The 16589-nt window shown below is 48.9% G+C and overlaps 1 protein-coding gene across 1 annotated transcript in view; it reads right to left on the reverse strand.

The window, feature by feature from the left end:
* ITGA11 (integrin subunit alpha 11) overlaps nt 1-16589 on the reverse strand; it is a 147518-nt gene that overhangs the window by 21110 nt on the left and 109819 nt on the right. Inside the window, exons 20-22 of the mRNA XM_075007012.1 lie at nt 13403-13610; nt 5191-5289; nt 1936-2012 (exon numbers count right to left, since the gene is read on the reverse strand). Coding sequence (XP_074863113.1) covers nt 1936-2012; nt 5191-5289; nt 13403-13610 — 384 coding nt within the window. The remainder of the gene's footprint in view (nt 1-1935; nt 2013-5190; nt 5290-13402; nt 13611-16589) is intronic.

A 16589-nucleotide genomic window follows, 5' to 3' on the forward strand; every position in this document is an offset into this window, starting at 1 on the left:
CCCAGCAAGGGCAAGAGGACCCCATCCCGTGGGACCAAACAGAGTTCTGGGGCCCAGGAGTGTTGCTGGCCCTGTCACACTGGAGGCGGTTATATTGGGATGAAGGCAGCTCTGGCGGGAGAGCTTGTATGTAAGTAGCGTGGTGCCAGATGATGGGCCATGCTCAGGCCTACGGATGGGAGTGGGGGGCAGGGAAAAGGGAGAGCAAAGGGGGCAACTGCTCTGGGGCCTGGTGGTTCAAAGGGGCCCAGAGCTCCTGGCTGTTGTTGCTCGTGCAGCACCAGTGCTGGCTGGTGATCCAGGCCCCTTTGAACTGCCACTGGCAAGCTGCTCGGTGTGCCTTTGAGGGCTGGCAGGAGGAGGGGTGGTGCAGTCTGGGCAGTGCTATGGCTTGACTGTCCTAGGCCCCCCTCTTCCACTCTCACCACCAGTCCCCACCTTGCCTCGGGGCCGGGGGTGGCTGTTGGCCTGGCTGGGCATGGTACAAGTCAGGTGTGTTCCACGCTGACCTAGGTTCCTTGCCTGAGTTTAAGGAAACAGGTGGGAGGACGGACTGAGTCAGCTGTACATTGCCTGGCTAACCTGCAATCACTCAAGTCAACAGCAAGAGGCCCCCTGAGGTCAGTGGGTTCAGGGCCAGACTGTTACCTGCACCCATCTGGAGCATATCTGCACGGCACACAAAACCTGGGCTCTGGCTCAGGTCTGAGCCAGGTCCCACTTCCATCCGACTCGAGGCAGCATTGTACCTAGGGCCCAGTTCCAGGGGGATGGGTCAGAACCTGAGACCGATTGCAGCTCGCTCCAAGTGCTGGTGTTTTGCAGAGTGGACGCAGCTCAAGCGACAGGCCCCAGTCAGAAGGTGCAGGCAGCACTGTACGAACGTGTTGCTATGGCTGGGAGACCAAGGTCCAACTAGCTGTAAACCCAACGCAGTGTAGACCCTAGCATGTGTGTTTGGAAACAATGGGCCCAGAAGCCAGGGAACCCACAGGCCCAAGCTGACACTGCAGTGTAGACAAACCCTGGGAGAACTGGTGTGGATGAGCCAGAATTTGCCCTCTTGTGTTTTTCTGGAAGATGCCTAATAAGTGTGTGCAGAAGTCACAGAAAAACGTTACTGGAGACCAAACAGATAAACATTTTCCTTAGGAGCTTTTCCCAAGTCAAGGCCATGATGCAGTGAATTTGGGTCACCAAAAATCTCCTCAGAGCGCAGAGCAGCCTTGCAAAATTGTCAAGAACATTGACTGGGTCAGGCACAAAATCTCCTTGGTTGCCCTTTGCCACGGTGATTGATGGAGAAACAACAAGTAAAACCAAACCAACACCACCCTAGGCAGATTTTACTGGGTTGTCAAAAAAATTGACTTGTGTTGGGGAGAGGGTGAGTCGAACTTTGCAAGCATAAGGTATTTTTACTGGGAGTGTTTGGGAAAGTAACAATGAAAACTATTGGCAAGTGTCACTTTCTATTCCTCTACCGCCCCTAGAAGGTTGCTGGCAGCTGAAGTGCATCATATATACAGAAAGAGAAAGAGCCATGCCCAACAAATACAGTGGTACATATTTCCTAACAGCCAAAGGTAATTTAATTTCCATATGCTGCGCCCTGGGTGGCTGTCGAACAGAGGTTGCCAGCTTTGCTGAACAATGCTAATTGATATTGAAGATTGAAATGCAGGCTCTTGTCAACTATGAACAAAGCCGTAAAGTATCTGTGTCCTCCAAACGCATTCCAATTAAAAATCTCAGGCTGCCACTGCATGGGGATAAGAAGGCGAGAGTGAAAGCCTCAACAGCGAAGCTGCGCCAGGAGGGAGAAGATGAAAGGCGCTCTAAAATGAGATCGGTGCAGACGGCGTTGTATTTAGTTAGAAAATAAAGGTGATACATATGTGCAAAGGGAAAAGAAAAAATAATGCAATCATTAACCTGTTGGCAGTTAGATAGATCTCCATGCTTTGAAAAAAAATAGACTTGCTGAATTCGAAATCCAGGCGAAAAGCCACCTGCAGAGATTAAAAACAGATTGACAAAGAATTTTAAAAACAACAAGTTATCTATCTGTGCAACCTTCCCCTCTGCCACCGTCCTTCCTCATTAACCCTGTGGCAGCAGAGCCCCATCGTCCAGCCCATCACAAAGGTTGGGGAGGAAGATCATTGACAAAATGTTACAAGAGAGCTTGGCAGGCGTCAAGCAGAGATGCATCCTTCCAGAGAAGTCAGCTACTGACTCGGTGGTTTGAGTGTTTGTGTTTAAAATGATTATTTAGAAGACAGAACAGGAATCCTATTTTAAAAGGCCTGTGCGGCTCACTGTGTGACACAATTAACTCACATCTGAGGCATTGTTTCCAACAATGGGGACAACAAGTGCCAAAGAGATGTTCCAACAACAATAAAATGTCATTAATGGTGGATCTGCAAAACCTGTGGCAATGACCTCAAACTGTCTGGGACTGCGCACAGCTGATTATAATATTAACATTCTACTCCTGCTTCCAGACCCAAATTTCCATTTCCAGCTTGTCTTTGTTTTGGCAGGAGCTGAACTACCTGATTGCACGCAGCTGCATTCTTAGCTCCTCTAGGTCATGAGGAATTGGCCTGTTTCATCTTATTTTATGGCCACAAGTACACACAAAGGTTTTATTGCACGGTTTAAATTCTAGAGAGGTGAATGAAGCACATCGATCATTTGCAAGCTTCTGACAGGCAAAGGTTTCAGATTAATATATTGGTCTGAGTCTGGAAAGGCTTCTGTCATGACCTGCTTCTTTCTATTCCAACGCGTTAGCCTGTCACCCCAGTTTACCTTCAGCACAACATACAGGGAGTTGATAGACCTGTTCACTTTATTTTGTAGGAAAATTTGGTGGTTTATTCCTTGTTTGGAAGAACAAAAAAACCCCAGAGAAACCCTAGAGATGCGAAATTCAACTGCAGCTGCAAAATCATACCCACAAGCTTCCTTCCGCTCATACCAAGAATTGCAACATTGAAACTGGAATTCAGCTTTGGCTTGTGAACTGGTTTATGCAACTGTCAGAATGGGCCTCACGGCGGAGATCTGGGTTTAATTCCCGAGTCTGCGGCAGGCTTGCTATGCAGTCTCGGGCAAGTTCCTGACACTCTCTGTGCCTCAGTTGCCCACGCAGGGGCACTGGAGCAGGGAGGGTTCCCCTGGCCCCATGGCCTTCCCATTTTCATTGGCAGTAAGGGTGAGTGACCCGGAGAGGATGGAGAGGAACAAGCAGAGGTGGGAGGTTGAGGGGAAGAATCCGTGTGAGACTGGATCCTCAGGGGAAGGGGTGGTGTGGGGGCAGAGCCTTGATAGGGTGACTTTATCTCCCTATCCCAAATACAGGAGAGGGAGGCAAGGGGGGTCCTCCCTGGCTGCCCCACGGCTCAGGCTCCAGGATCAGGGCGGCAGCCACGCACATGGGTTCCCGGCTTCCCTGCACCTCGGGGAGCTGGGAAGGAGGCGGTAGCCATGCCGATGCTGCTCGGACTCCTGGGAAGCGCGGGGAGCTGGAAACCAGGCGGCAGCTGTGCTGTTCCCCTAAGACACAGGGAGCCAGGAACTGGGCAGCTGCCGCCCCCCGCCCCCCAACATACCCCTAACGCTGCATAGCCCCTGCTGGCTCCCTTTCGGCGTGGCTGGACAGCATGTGAGTACATGCTCTCCACCTGCTCTCCGGCCAGCAGCTGTGCCCGTTTGCTGGTCGGGGGAAGCGGTCAGCCAGCAGGGGGCCTGAATACAGGGCAATAGCCCCGTTGTTAAAAGAAATGGGGACGCCTTCCTAGCACCCAAAACACAGGGCTGTCCCCACCCAAAACGGGACGGCTTGGGGGAATGGCCCATAGGAGGGTGGGGGTGTGGGGAGAAGGGGGTGGTGCAAGGGGGTCTTCAGCGGGTAGGGGCCTGTGCAGGGATGGGGCCTCAGGAGAAGGGGCTGTGTGGGGGTTGGGCTTAGGGGAAGGGGAGGTGTGGAGGCAGGGCTTTGAGGGAGGCCTGGCACTTTAAGATGGCCCACACTTTAGGGGCCGTCTGCCACTCTTGGCCTCCTCTGGTACAAAGGCATAACGCTACCGTCTGCCTTCCACGCGGCGTGTCTTGTGACCTCAGCTGGTAAGGTCCTCAGTGCCGGGACTGCCTCACTGCAGGTGCATGCGGGGCTGGGCAACATGCCACTCGGATCTCAGATGGGCCCTTCCAGCGTCATCCGGATTTGGGTAACAGCGAGTGAGGCGTGCCTTTGAGCCCCTGCGTACTTCACTGGCTTTTAACTAGCCAAGTTAATGCGCATTAGAGTGTTTGAGCAGTCTTTCTAAAATACTCGCTGGTCGATAACGAAAATGAATTCAACAGAAAGATATGGAGGAGTTTCTCTGAAATTACTGCCAGTGAAAATGCCATGACACCTTCCCCCCCAGTCTGATACTGGAGAGGTTTCTTTCACTCTCTTTCGGTTTTGCACACAGTCGTGCGAAGGGCTCGAAATCTCCACTCTGATGACTGAGAGGCAGAGGTGCTGGTTGAACTGACCAAAAGAAGGATTTTGCGTGCTCTACATAACCAGTGAAAGGTGACTCATTTTGGAAGGCAGGAATCAAAAAGCAAACATTGCCCTGTGCCACAGGAATAAAGTCACATTCTTTATCTCCATGCAACTGGTTTGAAGAGCTGCTAGGAAAAGACGGCAAATGTTAATCTTTGAACCACTTTGCTGGGCCAGATCCTTAACCCAGTGCCAGTACAGGGAGGGCCGTGAGCAGAGATGGGGAAGGCATACAACCACTGAGTGCCACAAGCCAGGCTTTATGGTTTCAAGTTATGGCCAGCAAGTCCTTTGCTCTCCTGCGGCTACTCTTTTCCAATGGCTGGAGTAGAAGCTATAGCTGCAGCATCTCTCTGGGTGTGAACACTATGGGATCGGTTCAGGGAAGCAGTGCTTCTCCCTCTCCCCTCTGCATGCCCTGTGTAAGAAGCCCAGTGCAGCACTACATCACCTCCTGACCACCATTCCCACCTGCTGCCAGACCTCCCCCCATTTGCCCAGTGGAACAACCAGGGTTCTCTAGACAATGCCTCTCCTGCAGCCCCAGAGGAGAGGCTGGAGTGCCCCACAGACAGGATATTTCATATGGGTTTGACAGGTCCGATAATAGAAACGACCCTTACCTTTGCTTTGGCTCGGAAGAAGGGGTAGCTAATGTTGCACACCTTCTTGTTGGGGCGCTTTTCTTCATTCATGCATTCAATATTGACATCGGAATCATCCTGCAATGGAAAACAACAGGTTCCCATTACCAGAGACACCTACAGCCCATTTCTCACAGCCAACATGCTCCTTGCGGCTGTGCACAGACTGAAACACATCTTAAAAAATAAGCGGGGGAGAGCACAACTGCAGAAGACCAGGCGTTCTTCCCAGGCTCTTCTCTTACAAGTATTATCACGCGCACCAAGCAGACTGGTCTACAAGCTAATTTCAAATCCTACTCTGGGGTTTTAGATACAGTGACGAATGAAAAGAGCAAATACATCTGATTATTCTGGGGCCATTAATCACAAACAGCAGATTTTCTATGACCAAACGTGCTAAAGAAATGCAAGAAATAGCCCTACTTACTTTACGATACGGGGACCATGGGGCAATGATAAGTCACTTACTTAGAAGATGCACTCTTTGGGGGGCATCATTTTGATCTGTGTGTACAGCCCCAGGGAGGTCCTGGCGCTTGACTGAGGCAGCTAGGTGCTATCTCAATACATACAAACAGTAATAGTCATCATCACAATTCAGGGTAATTGCACCTGGATTCCCCTTCTATGGTCACCTCTCCTGGGGGAAGTCACAGCTCCCCTATGGCCAGGGTACTTCCCAGTTGTGTAGTCCCCTGACTATGATGTGATATTGCCAGCAAAAGGCAGCTGCCTAAGCAGGTCTGCTCCTCTTCTCTCTTTGGAGGCAGTAGCCAGTGCAACGACTCAGCAACAAATTCATAGAATCATAGAATAATAGAGCTGGAAGAGACCTCAAAAAGCCATTGAGTCCAGCCCCCTGCCCTAGGCAGGACCAAACCCATCAGATCAGGCCAGCCAGGGCTTTGTTGAGCCGAGACTTAAACACCTCCAGGGATGGAGACTCCACTGCTTCCCTGGGTAGACCACTCCAATGCTTCACCACCCTCCTAGTGAAAAAGTTTTTCCTAATGTTCAACCTGGACCTTCCCAACCGCAACTTGAGACCATTGTTCCGTTTACTGTCATCCGTGACCACGTGAACAGCCGCTCTGCAGCCTCTTTGTAGCCTCCCTTCAGTAAGTTGAAGGCTGTTATCAAGTCCCCCCTCAGTCTTCTCTTCTGCAGACTAAACAGTCCCAATTCCCTCAACCTTTCTTCATAGGTCATATGCTCCAGCCCCCTAATCATTTTGGTCACCCTCCACTGGACCCTCTGCAGTGTATCCACATCCTTCCTAATTGGGGGTCCAGAACTGGACACAGTACTCCATATGTGGCCTCACCAAAGTCGGATAAAGAGGAACAATCATTTCTCTGGATCTACTGGCAATGGTCCTCTTGATGCTACTTAATATGCCTTTAGCCTTCCTGGTTACAATGGCACACTGTTGACTCATGTCCAGCTTCTCGTCCACTACAACTCCCAGGTCCTTTTCTGCAGAACTACTACTGAGCCAGTCGGACCCCAGCCTGTAACAATTCTTGGGATTCTTCCGGCCCAAGACTCTGCACTTGCCCTTATTGAACCTCATCAGATTTCTTGCAGCCCAGTCTTCCAATCTGTCTAAGTCACTCTGTACCCTATCCCTACCCTCCAGCATATCTGCCTCTCCCCCTAACTTAGTGTCATCTGCAAACTTGCTGCGGGTGCAATCCAACCCCTCATCCAGCTCATCGATAAATATGTTGAACAGAACAGGACCCAGAACCGAACCTTGGGGCACTCCACTAGAAACCAACCGCCATCCCGACATCGAGCCGTTATCAAACAGCTCTTTCTAAGCAAGTCCCTCTCATCTTAAGGTAAAATCATTACAGAGAAAACTCTTTAAAAACCAGGCAAGAACATACATGCAGGCGGAAAAGCTTCCCAGAGATCAGCCCATTTGCCACTAGGGCTCTGGCTGGTGATCCATCCTCCATCTCTCACTCAGGAGCTTCTCTTATGGTCATCCGTTCAGAACAGCTTTTGCTCAGCACTAGCTCCCCCATGAGAGACTCTGTTGGGCCTCTAAAGAGTCCAAGACTATGTAATGAGCCGGACAATGGGTTTTTCTTCAAAGGATGGTCCAGAAGTGAGACGTCTGAACTCCCCTCTTCCCAAGTATTTCCCAGGAATTTTGCTCAACTGAAAGATCAGCCTCATTTGGCCCATGGTTTTAAAGAGTCCTAGGATGCACCCAACACTTCTCAGTAGTTACCTAAGCCCTCTCTCCCCCTTAAAAGATGCTACATACCAGCTCACAGTACTACGTAACGTTTGCATTTGCAAAGCAATGACCTCCTAAGACACTTTAACTTACACCAATATGGTTTGTACAGGAGATTGCACAATATCTGTCCCAACAATGAATCTTGCAACAGAATAATAAGATAATGCAACAACAAAAGAAACTTGCCATATTTAAAGATATCATCAGCAAGGGAATGCGCCTTCAAAAGAAGGACCCACAGTAATGCTCCAAATAACCCAGCTTGCCTGTTGGCCTTCTAAGCTATGGTGGTTGGTGTGAGCAAAGCCAGTCATTCAAAGGTTGTGGGCTCATAACCCACCAGAATCACTTTACCAGGATGAGTAAGTGGTCGAAGGTGCTTGATTCAAGCTACTTTCTTTTCCTCAATTTGGTGTTCTGGTCTCAGAAGAGAGATGGGGATTCAAATCCCACTCCTGACCCAGCCTTCGTTTACATACAGGGAGTTAGCTCAAGTGACAGAGTGCCTGCTTAGCATGCAAGAGACAATGGGATATTTGGCTTAGAAGAAGGGGTCACTAACTACCCCCCGTTCTCCAGTAGCAGGAGTGTCCTTGTTCCTTTTGCAGGAGCCGGGAAAAGCTCAGCAAGTAGCGCACTGGTCCTGTAAACTAGGGTTTGTGAACTTAATCCTTGTTGGAGCCTCAAATGTATTTCATGATAACAGCTTTCAAGTACTGTACCTAGGGGCAGGTTGGACAAACATCTGTCAGGAATGATGCAGATCAGGACTCAGCAAACTTGCAGAGGGCTGAAATTCGATCTTTTGACCTCTATGCATGGTCCAAGTGCCTGTGATACCTTTTAAAGTCGCTAATAGTCCTACTGACAACGGCTTCATTAATAACTGGATGAAGATGCAGAGCTTTACCATTGAGGCCATGGTTGGTAGCACTAATTGGTCTTTTGTTAAGCCACAGGCAGCCTGGCTTTGAGCAAGCACCCGGCTGCACGGGGGGAGGGGGGGAGGGGCGGGGCTGAGCTCCCACCTCGTGTGCCGATGAAAATCAGCTCGCGTGCCACTCTTGGCACCTGTGCTGGGGGTTGCTGACTCCTGATGCAGATGGCGCTAGGTCCTAGGAGACTTGACTCCATGACCTCTTGAGGTGCCTTCCAGTTCTAAGATTCTCTTCTAAAGAGTGATCCTGCAGGACAGGGAGGAGAGATGTCACTCTAGCTATGGCATTGGACTGGGACTCTGGAGCTCTGAGTCCATGGCCCGGTTCTGCCACAAATGCCTGTGTGACTGCAGGTTTTCGCTATTCCTCAGTTCCGTTTAGTGACCCTATTAATTCTCTTGCCCATCCTTTGTCTTTTTGGCCTATCAGCTCCCTGGGGCGGTGACTGGCTTTGATGGTGTTTGTCCAGCTCTGATCACCATCCCTGAGTTCAGCGGGGGATTCAAGCAGCTGTTTATTCCTGTAGTCAATTTGTCTTTGAAATGAACAGCAACGAGGAGCCTATCGGTCAGGCTGAGCTTTCATAATGGGCAACGACGGTCTCTAAACACTGCAGGGTTGTGCTTACTCCTTTCCAGCTCATACCATATTTCCTTGGTTAATGTGGAGTAATCGATGAGCAAACACAGAGCAGGCCCTTATATTTTTCTGCTTTTGTGGCCAACTGCCTCCCGCCAATGTTCCACTGGCACAAGGTTTAAACCACCAAATGGGAGACATTTGATAACTGGAATTGTTATGAAGTCATTTAGTGGATGAATGAATTCTCTGCAAGATCAGCACATAACCCAAGCAGCAGGATTGGGAAGTCTCACTCAGGAATTCCTCTGGGCGGACAGACAGTGCCATCAGCTCGCAGACAGTTACTACGCTGGGAACCAGTGGTAGATCAGCCCCTCCCCACAGCTGGAATGTCAGCCAAGTGCGCAGTGATCTCTTGGCTCAGATTTCTTAGCCGGCCCATGACTGGTGAGTGGGGGAAGGAAAGGGCATGGTGAGCTGTTTGAGGATCAGTGATAACAAGACTCTGTCCTTTCATGCAAGCAAAACCTGCACTGTTGTACGGGGTCTCTCCCCAGGGAGATGCACACACGGCTGAGGCAGGGGGCTGAGGTGAGAGTGGGACTTAGAAGGCCAAAGGCTGAGCTGAGGAGCTGGATGCAAATGGGGTAGAATGGGCCTGGGACCCTCTTTCCCAGCCTGGCTGCAGCTTGAGCCTATTGATTATTCTCTGTTCCTCCCCTCTCCCGCGTGCCTCCCATTCACAGGGAGTGACTGTCCTTCCCACCCCTACCCCGGGTAGACATGCCTCCTCCAGACATAGGCCCCGTTTGCACAGCCAGATGTTGCTTTAATGCTGTTTTCATCAGCTCACCAGCTGCTGACTTCTTCCTGGGGATGGTGCTGTGCCACTTTGGGCCCAGGGCCCAAGAAAGCAACAACTGGGAGCTATTGAACATTTCACTATAACTCAGCACAAAAAATCCATCACTGACTGAAACTTGGCCATCAGCATGCTCAGCTCAGGGGAAATTTATTTTTAAAGTCACAGGAGTACAAAAGCAAAGCCAGAACCAAATTCCTCAACATCTGAGCGTGTCTCAGAAACCTACAAATAAATAAGTTGTATTGTATTCTAATTTAGCATCTGTTAGAAGCTTAAAACCCAACAGCACTGAGAAACTTATTGAGGACAGTGACTTGCTAGGCTGTATCTGACATGGGACCGAGTTTATCCCATGCTCTAAGGTGGTACCAGAGACTTCAGAGAAACGTGCAGGATTCCCTATAATATAAAATTGTGGACTAGACCAGCATGTGGGATCAGCTTCTTCCTCATCCCTGGCTTTTGTAACTGGTCTGACCCTGGAGCATGGAGGTGGATATACCACATTACATTTTCATCTTCTCTGGTGTAATCGTGGAAGTTTTTTTGATTGTCAAAGGTGGCCATTCCTTTTGCTGCTGTTTCAGTCATAACTAGTGAATGTGGAAAAGTTGTCACTGAAATCAAAATTTCCATCAGCCCTCAAAAATGGTTTGGTTCGGGACCGAGTTTGAGAGCCGGTCACTTGATCTAAGGCCCTTGACAGCTTTCCTGTTTTATTGTCATTTTAGATTCCAACTCTGAGATCTCCACAGAAATAAACTCTGCATTCATTTTCCCTTGTGTATTTAGCCTGGATAAGTAAAAGGACTTTTCCCCTGTTACATGCATGATTACCTAACTACACTGTGGGAGGTAGCGTGAGAACTTTATGAAAGAATACCAGGTTTGCTTTGCACCTGACTCTCAGGACAATGTGTTGGCCATGATCTGGGATTTATGTATAAAGACTATATCAGGAAGCCTGAAGCACTGTGGTGTTAGAGCTCCAAAAAGAAGCACGGCCAAGAAATTAAGATGGAAAAATGCATTGCAGATGAGTAATGCAAAGCTCATTGATTAATCCCATCTTGCTTAGCTACAGGGCAGCATCCCAGTACCACTGGGAGGCTTTGGGAGATTGTTTGACTATGTCTCTACTCTTTCTCTCTCTCCTGACCTTTCTCCTCTTACAGACTGAGGAAAGGAAGAAGATAATTTGGGGCAGTGATTAAGAAGAAATGTGGTCATGTGGTTAAGGCACAGAGCTGGGCGCCAGGGACTCTGGATTCTATTCTTGGCTTACCCGCAGACAACAGAGAAAAGTAGGCCAGTTAATTTAAACCCTGGTCTTTCAGAACAGCTTTCAGTTTTGCAAGGAGAAATCTCTTTTCATCAGGAGATTCCCCAAATTCTTTAAAAAGGAGATGTAATGCTCAGGGGTCTGGCAGGTCACACGGCTATCTACATTGCGGGAGGAGTCCTAGCAAAGGCCCACTAGCCAGCCAATCTAATCCACAGGGAAGGTGTAAGGGGCTGGCCGGTGGGGTGAGGCCACAAGTCAGGTTGAGGTGGGATGGCATGGCAGGGTCAGGAGGGCTCACGCGGTAACCAGCAGGCAATAACTTGGCTTGATTTACTCAGACCAGGCCAGAAAGGAAGCAGGCTGTGGATCACTGGTAGCTGGCCCACTTATGAGTTCCCTGGTAGCGTGACTGATTGGAAAGGTCTGATGGCCAAGGCTGCTTGCTGAAAACCCCAGGGGGTTTGAAACCAGGGTCCCAACAGGAAGTCAGTATTATGCCATTTTACAGATGGAGAAAGTGAGGTACAGAGACAGGAACTGAAGAGTTAGGAAAAGAACACAGGTCTCCTAGCTCACAGTGCAGTGCTCTAGCCACTGGGCCATGCTAAAGAGAGGTCGCTGTGAAGCCCATGCTTGTCCTCAGGAGGGTGTGTGTTTGTCTCTTGAAAAGCCAATTATGAAGTGAGGTTTAAGTCTCTCATTGGGCTATTGCTGAGTCTCTGCATATGCTGGAACTTCACTCCCTGGGCTTAATTTTCTTGCCTACAAAATGGGGCTAATATGTTGAAACAATAATTAAATTATCTGTACGGACGAGTAATACGAACGATAAAAATGACCAGATGAATGCAATATGATGTGGCCCAACCACCCTGGCTACCGGAAGGGGAAATCGTGCCTCTAATTTCCTAGAATTCTTGGACCATGTCAGAAAGGTGGGCAAAAGACAAGTAGTTAATATGGTTTATTTGAACCTTCCAAAAGGCTTGTGACAAAGTTTAGCCATCGACATTAGCAGAAGTTAAATTGGGCCAAAAGAGTCGTTATTAGATAGCAAGGAGGGGGATTGGCCAAGTAGTGTATTTTAGTCAGTGCAGCAGCTCACTGCAATTACTATTCCTGGTCTCTTCCACACTCACTGTACAAAGACTGATTTAGCCCAACAACCCCTCTGCTCCGGTGAGGTGGGTACATTGGAGTTGCCAGACTGGATCAAACCCAAAGACCCTCTCTCCCAGGACCCTGTCCCTGGCAGTGACCAACATCAGATGCTTCAGTGGTAGGTCCACGCAACTCCAAAGTCAGCAGTGTATGGGGAAAGCTGCCCAGTATTATTGCCTCCAGTGAAGACACTCATCTGACTGTCAGCTCTGAATTTCGGCTGCTGTTCTGTGGCTCTTGTGTCCAGTTTTACTGGTTTCCCTTGGCATTTTTCTGCCTGCTCTAGCCTTGAGTAACCAGAAAGATTCCACACTGCTTGCAGATATTGCTGTCTCACTGCTCACCTGCTTTTCCAGACTGTTAAATACAGTAGACCCTCGAGTTATGTGGGGGTTGCATTTCTGCAACCCCTGAGTGACCCGAATTTTCATGCAAGTTGAGGGGAGACAGGAACCAAGCTGCAGCCTGGTTCCCAGTTCCCCTGCGCTTGCAGGAGCCTGTTTCCTGGTCCCAGAGTGGCAGGTAGCCGGGAACCAGGAGGCAGCAGGGTTCCCATCTCCCCTCTGCTTGCCCAACCCAGGAAACTGGCCATCTGGCCTAGCTCCCAGCTCCCATCTGTCGGCCTAGCTCCCAGCTCCCCTCCACTTGCAGAGCTGGAAAACTGAGCAGGGCAGCAGCCCTGGTTAGTTTCCTGGCAGGTCCAGGCCACTGATGGGCATATTTCTCCTTTACTGCTGATCAGGCCCACTGGTGGGTGAGGGGGAAAAAGGGGATAGTTGTCGCTAGTCCAGCATTTCAAAGAGGCCTGGAAAACCAGCCAGCCACCACTGCTCAAGTAGCAGTGCCAGGAGCTCGGGGCCCCTTTGAAATGCTGCAGAGCACTGTGTCACCTTTCTGCGTGCAGCTCCGAGGGAGTATGGGGGGAGCCCCCAGAGTTAAGTGTCCTAAGCCCCGCCCCTGCCAACTTTGGCCCCGCCCCTGGAAGGGATGCAGAGCCGTATCCCCCTCCCTCCTTGCCCCAAGGGCTGCCTGCGCTGCCACTGCCGATGAATTGACCCCAGCACAATTGCAAACTTGGTGAAAGATTTGACAGGTGTTCTTACCTTCTGAATCAAGCTAGCAAACTGCAGGTTTCTCGAGAAGGAAATGTTTAGGACAGTGCTATATGCATTTTCGCCTTTGTTCTCCAGTGTAGCTTCTACAGCCACCCTCCTCCTCGTGCTCTCTATGATAAAAATGGAGGTATCAAAAGATAGCGTGTAGGCGGCACAATCGGACTCTGACTTTCTCAGTACTCTTCTGCAATACTCCCTACAAGAGAAGCAGAACATTAAAGCAGTGGACAGCAAGGCATTGTTCTTAGAGCACTTCATCTAGAAAAGCTTTGGAGGCTGCAAAATACATAAGATCCTATATAATCTGGGACTTCTTATGCACCCAAAAGCTTATCTGCTGATATAGGATGCAGCTTATATGATTAGTATGTATTGACACACAATAGGTTGAGCTCTGAGCTGTTCCAACTAAGCAACTGAAGATTTCTCTTTATTGCATTTAAGCTAGTCAAATAAAAGCACTGATCAGTTTGTATATAAGCACACTGGAATTTGCTGCATTTGACTTCAGCTATAGAATGAATGTGAGACTCTCTATATAATGTATGTGTTTAATCAATTGCACACAAATAATATGAGCTAAATTTTCAGATACCTTCAAACCAGCCCTTAAAAATGGGTACAGATGTTAGCATCAGCAAAACTGTAGGCCCTGCACAACTGTGGATATCCATGGCTTATTTTTGCAGATATGGACGCGGATACAAGTTTTGTACCTAGAACTCCTCAAATTTGCGGATATCCACTGTGCATCTGTGGGTATCTGCATCCTTGGATACAGCTGTGGATATCCGCGTCTCATTTTTGCAGATACAGAGGCAGATGAGGATACAAATTTTATATCTGTGATTGACTTTGTGCATTTAGCCATGAACACTGATATCCAGCTACTGACCTGTGCAATCAAAATAGGGTCTTTTGTAGGTACTGCTGTTAGTACAACCATTTTGCAGGGGGAAAAACATCAGAGTTGGGGTTTGAAAATCTGGCCTAACAGGCATGCAAACATATTTCATGGAAGTAAGCCATTTGCGCATCACTGCATTTGGAGGATTAATCAAATCTCCTTTACAGGGCAGTAGATTGCTGTGCGCCAGGCGCTGTCGGAAGGAAAAGAACAAGTTCCAAATCCCCTGCCACTGGACGGAAGTAGCTGACTTGGTCCTACCACAGTGCCCCATGTGGCAAAGCACGGGATTGCAATAGTGGGCTTCCTAGGGGCTCCTCCAGACCTTTCTGGCTTCACTGGGAGTCGTCTGTGGAGAACCACTGGTGGGAAGAAACACTGTCCAGGAATTGGACATGCACGCTAACAAATAGAAGCATGTCTAAGTTGCTTTTCTGTCTTCTAAGCTTCATGGGGTTTCTGTCTTGCCAGAGCTGAGATGAATGTCAGCAAATAACGCTCTGCTTATTGGGGTCTCCAGGAACTGGGCAGTGCCTTTATACCCCTCTTAACTGCCCAAAGTGCTGCCATAAATCCAACCTCTCCCCTTAGCACCAAGGCAGGAAAAGCAAGAAATGCTCATGTGTGTCTGGGAAAGCTCGGCAAGTAAATCTCTGCCCAGTGTGCCTGTCCCACCGCTGGTGATTCTAAGAGGAAAGGAGTCACTCAATAAAGCAGACGTGAACTCTCTGTAAGAGCCCTGGTGCAATCTTCTGGGGTACTATCCAGATTAGGGTGGGTTCTGTGTCACAATCCTGTCCTGTGGTCTTGGGAGCCTTACAATTAAACCCCTGTGCTGGTACAAAACTTATCTCTGCGGCTGCTGCAGGGCTCTACCAAGAACTGCAGCAGTGAAAGTAGCTGCATATTGGGCTGCTGCTTTCAGGAGACAGTGACGTCTGAGAGCAGCTCCTTCAGCACGGCCGTACTGCCCCCAGCAGACACCAGGCTCACCAGCTGCTGTTCCTGGTTGCACTCTTTTCTGCAAGTGGCTCTCCCAGATGGTCTTCTCAGCAGAAATGATCCTGATCTTTGTTTCTCTTTTAGGGCCTGATCTAACATCCATCAGCGTCCATGGAGTAGGGCTCTACCAAATTCACAGCAGTGAAAACCATACCACAGACCAGGAAATGGCGTCTCCCCTGTGAAATCTGGCCTTTTGGGCACATTTACCCAATCTTTCAGATAGCAACAGTGCATACCACATCACAGTCACTTCTACACTGCTGCTGGCAGGGCACTGCCTTCAGAGCTGGGTGTCCAGTCAGCAGCTGCAGCTCTCCAACTATCTAACTCTGAAGACAGCACAGAACAAAAGGGTGGTAATACTGCCATCCCCGTTTTTTGGTCAGGGGGAAATGCTGATCTCATGGGCTTTACAAGATTCTAGTCTGCAATTTGCTGTGATTTCTTACAATGCTGCGAAATCAAAGATTTCAACAGATGAAACTATAAAATTCAGGGTTTTCAGAATGCCATGACCGTGAAATTTACAAAAATGGACTATGAATTGGGTAGCGCCCTACCCATGTGAAAACTTCCACTGATCTCTGTGGGAGATGTATTGGAAACGATGCAGAACAGGAAACCCTACAAAATTGCACTGATCTCTGCTCATTTGCTCTCCATTGTAGGAGGTGTAGATGGCATTCATGAACACCTTCACTTGTACAGTTTAAGATGAAACATCAAGGCCCCTATTCGGCAAACTTAAATCACCTGACTAGGTCCACTGAAAACAAGGGGATGGCTTACATGTATAATGTTAGGCATGTGCTTAAATATCGTGCTATATTGGGGGCAAAAATGGATAAACAGGTAAAGGCCATAAAATTGGGACCGAGGTCGTCATTCAGGAGCACTCAGATTCTGGGGTTTCATTTTTCCTTTTAGGGGAAGAGAGCAGTGAGGTCATTACACTGGGTAACTAGAGGGGAAATACCCTGCATTGACTTACGCCCTGGCAATCGACACAGAATTTGGTCTGAGATGTTTAACATTCCAGGAGTCTGATGAGGAGAACTGGCAAGCACATCCCTAGAAAGTCAGTGCACTTGTTTAATATTGCACTGCATACTTCCCCAGCCCTGTAGTGCTGGCATTTCACAGCATCACAAGCATCACCGAGAGCTCCGTCGCATACTGTATTAACTTGCAGAGAATACAAACGAAGAAAAGACTTTTTTTTTTTTTGCAGTGGATGTGCAAAATGTATTGAGACACAATGGG

Source organism: Carettochelys insculpta, chromosome 12 (assembly GCF_033958435.1).
Source record: "Carettochelys insculpta isolate YL-2023 chromosome 12, ASM3395843v1, whole genome shotgun sequence".
NCBI lineage: Eukaryota > Metazoa > Chordata > Testudines > Carettochelyidae > Carettochelys > Carettochelys insculpta.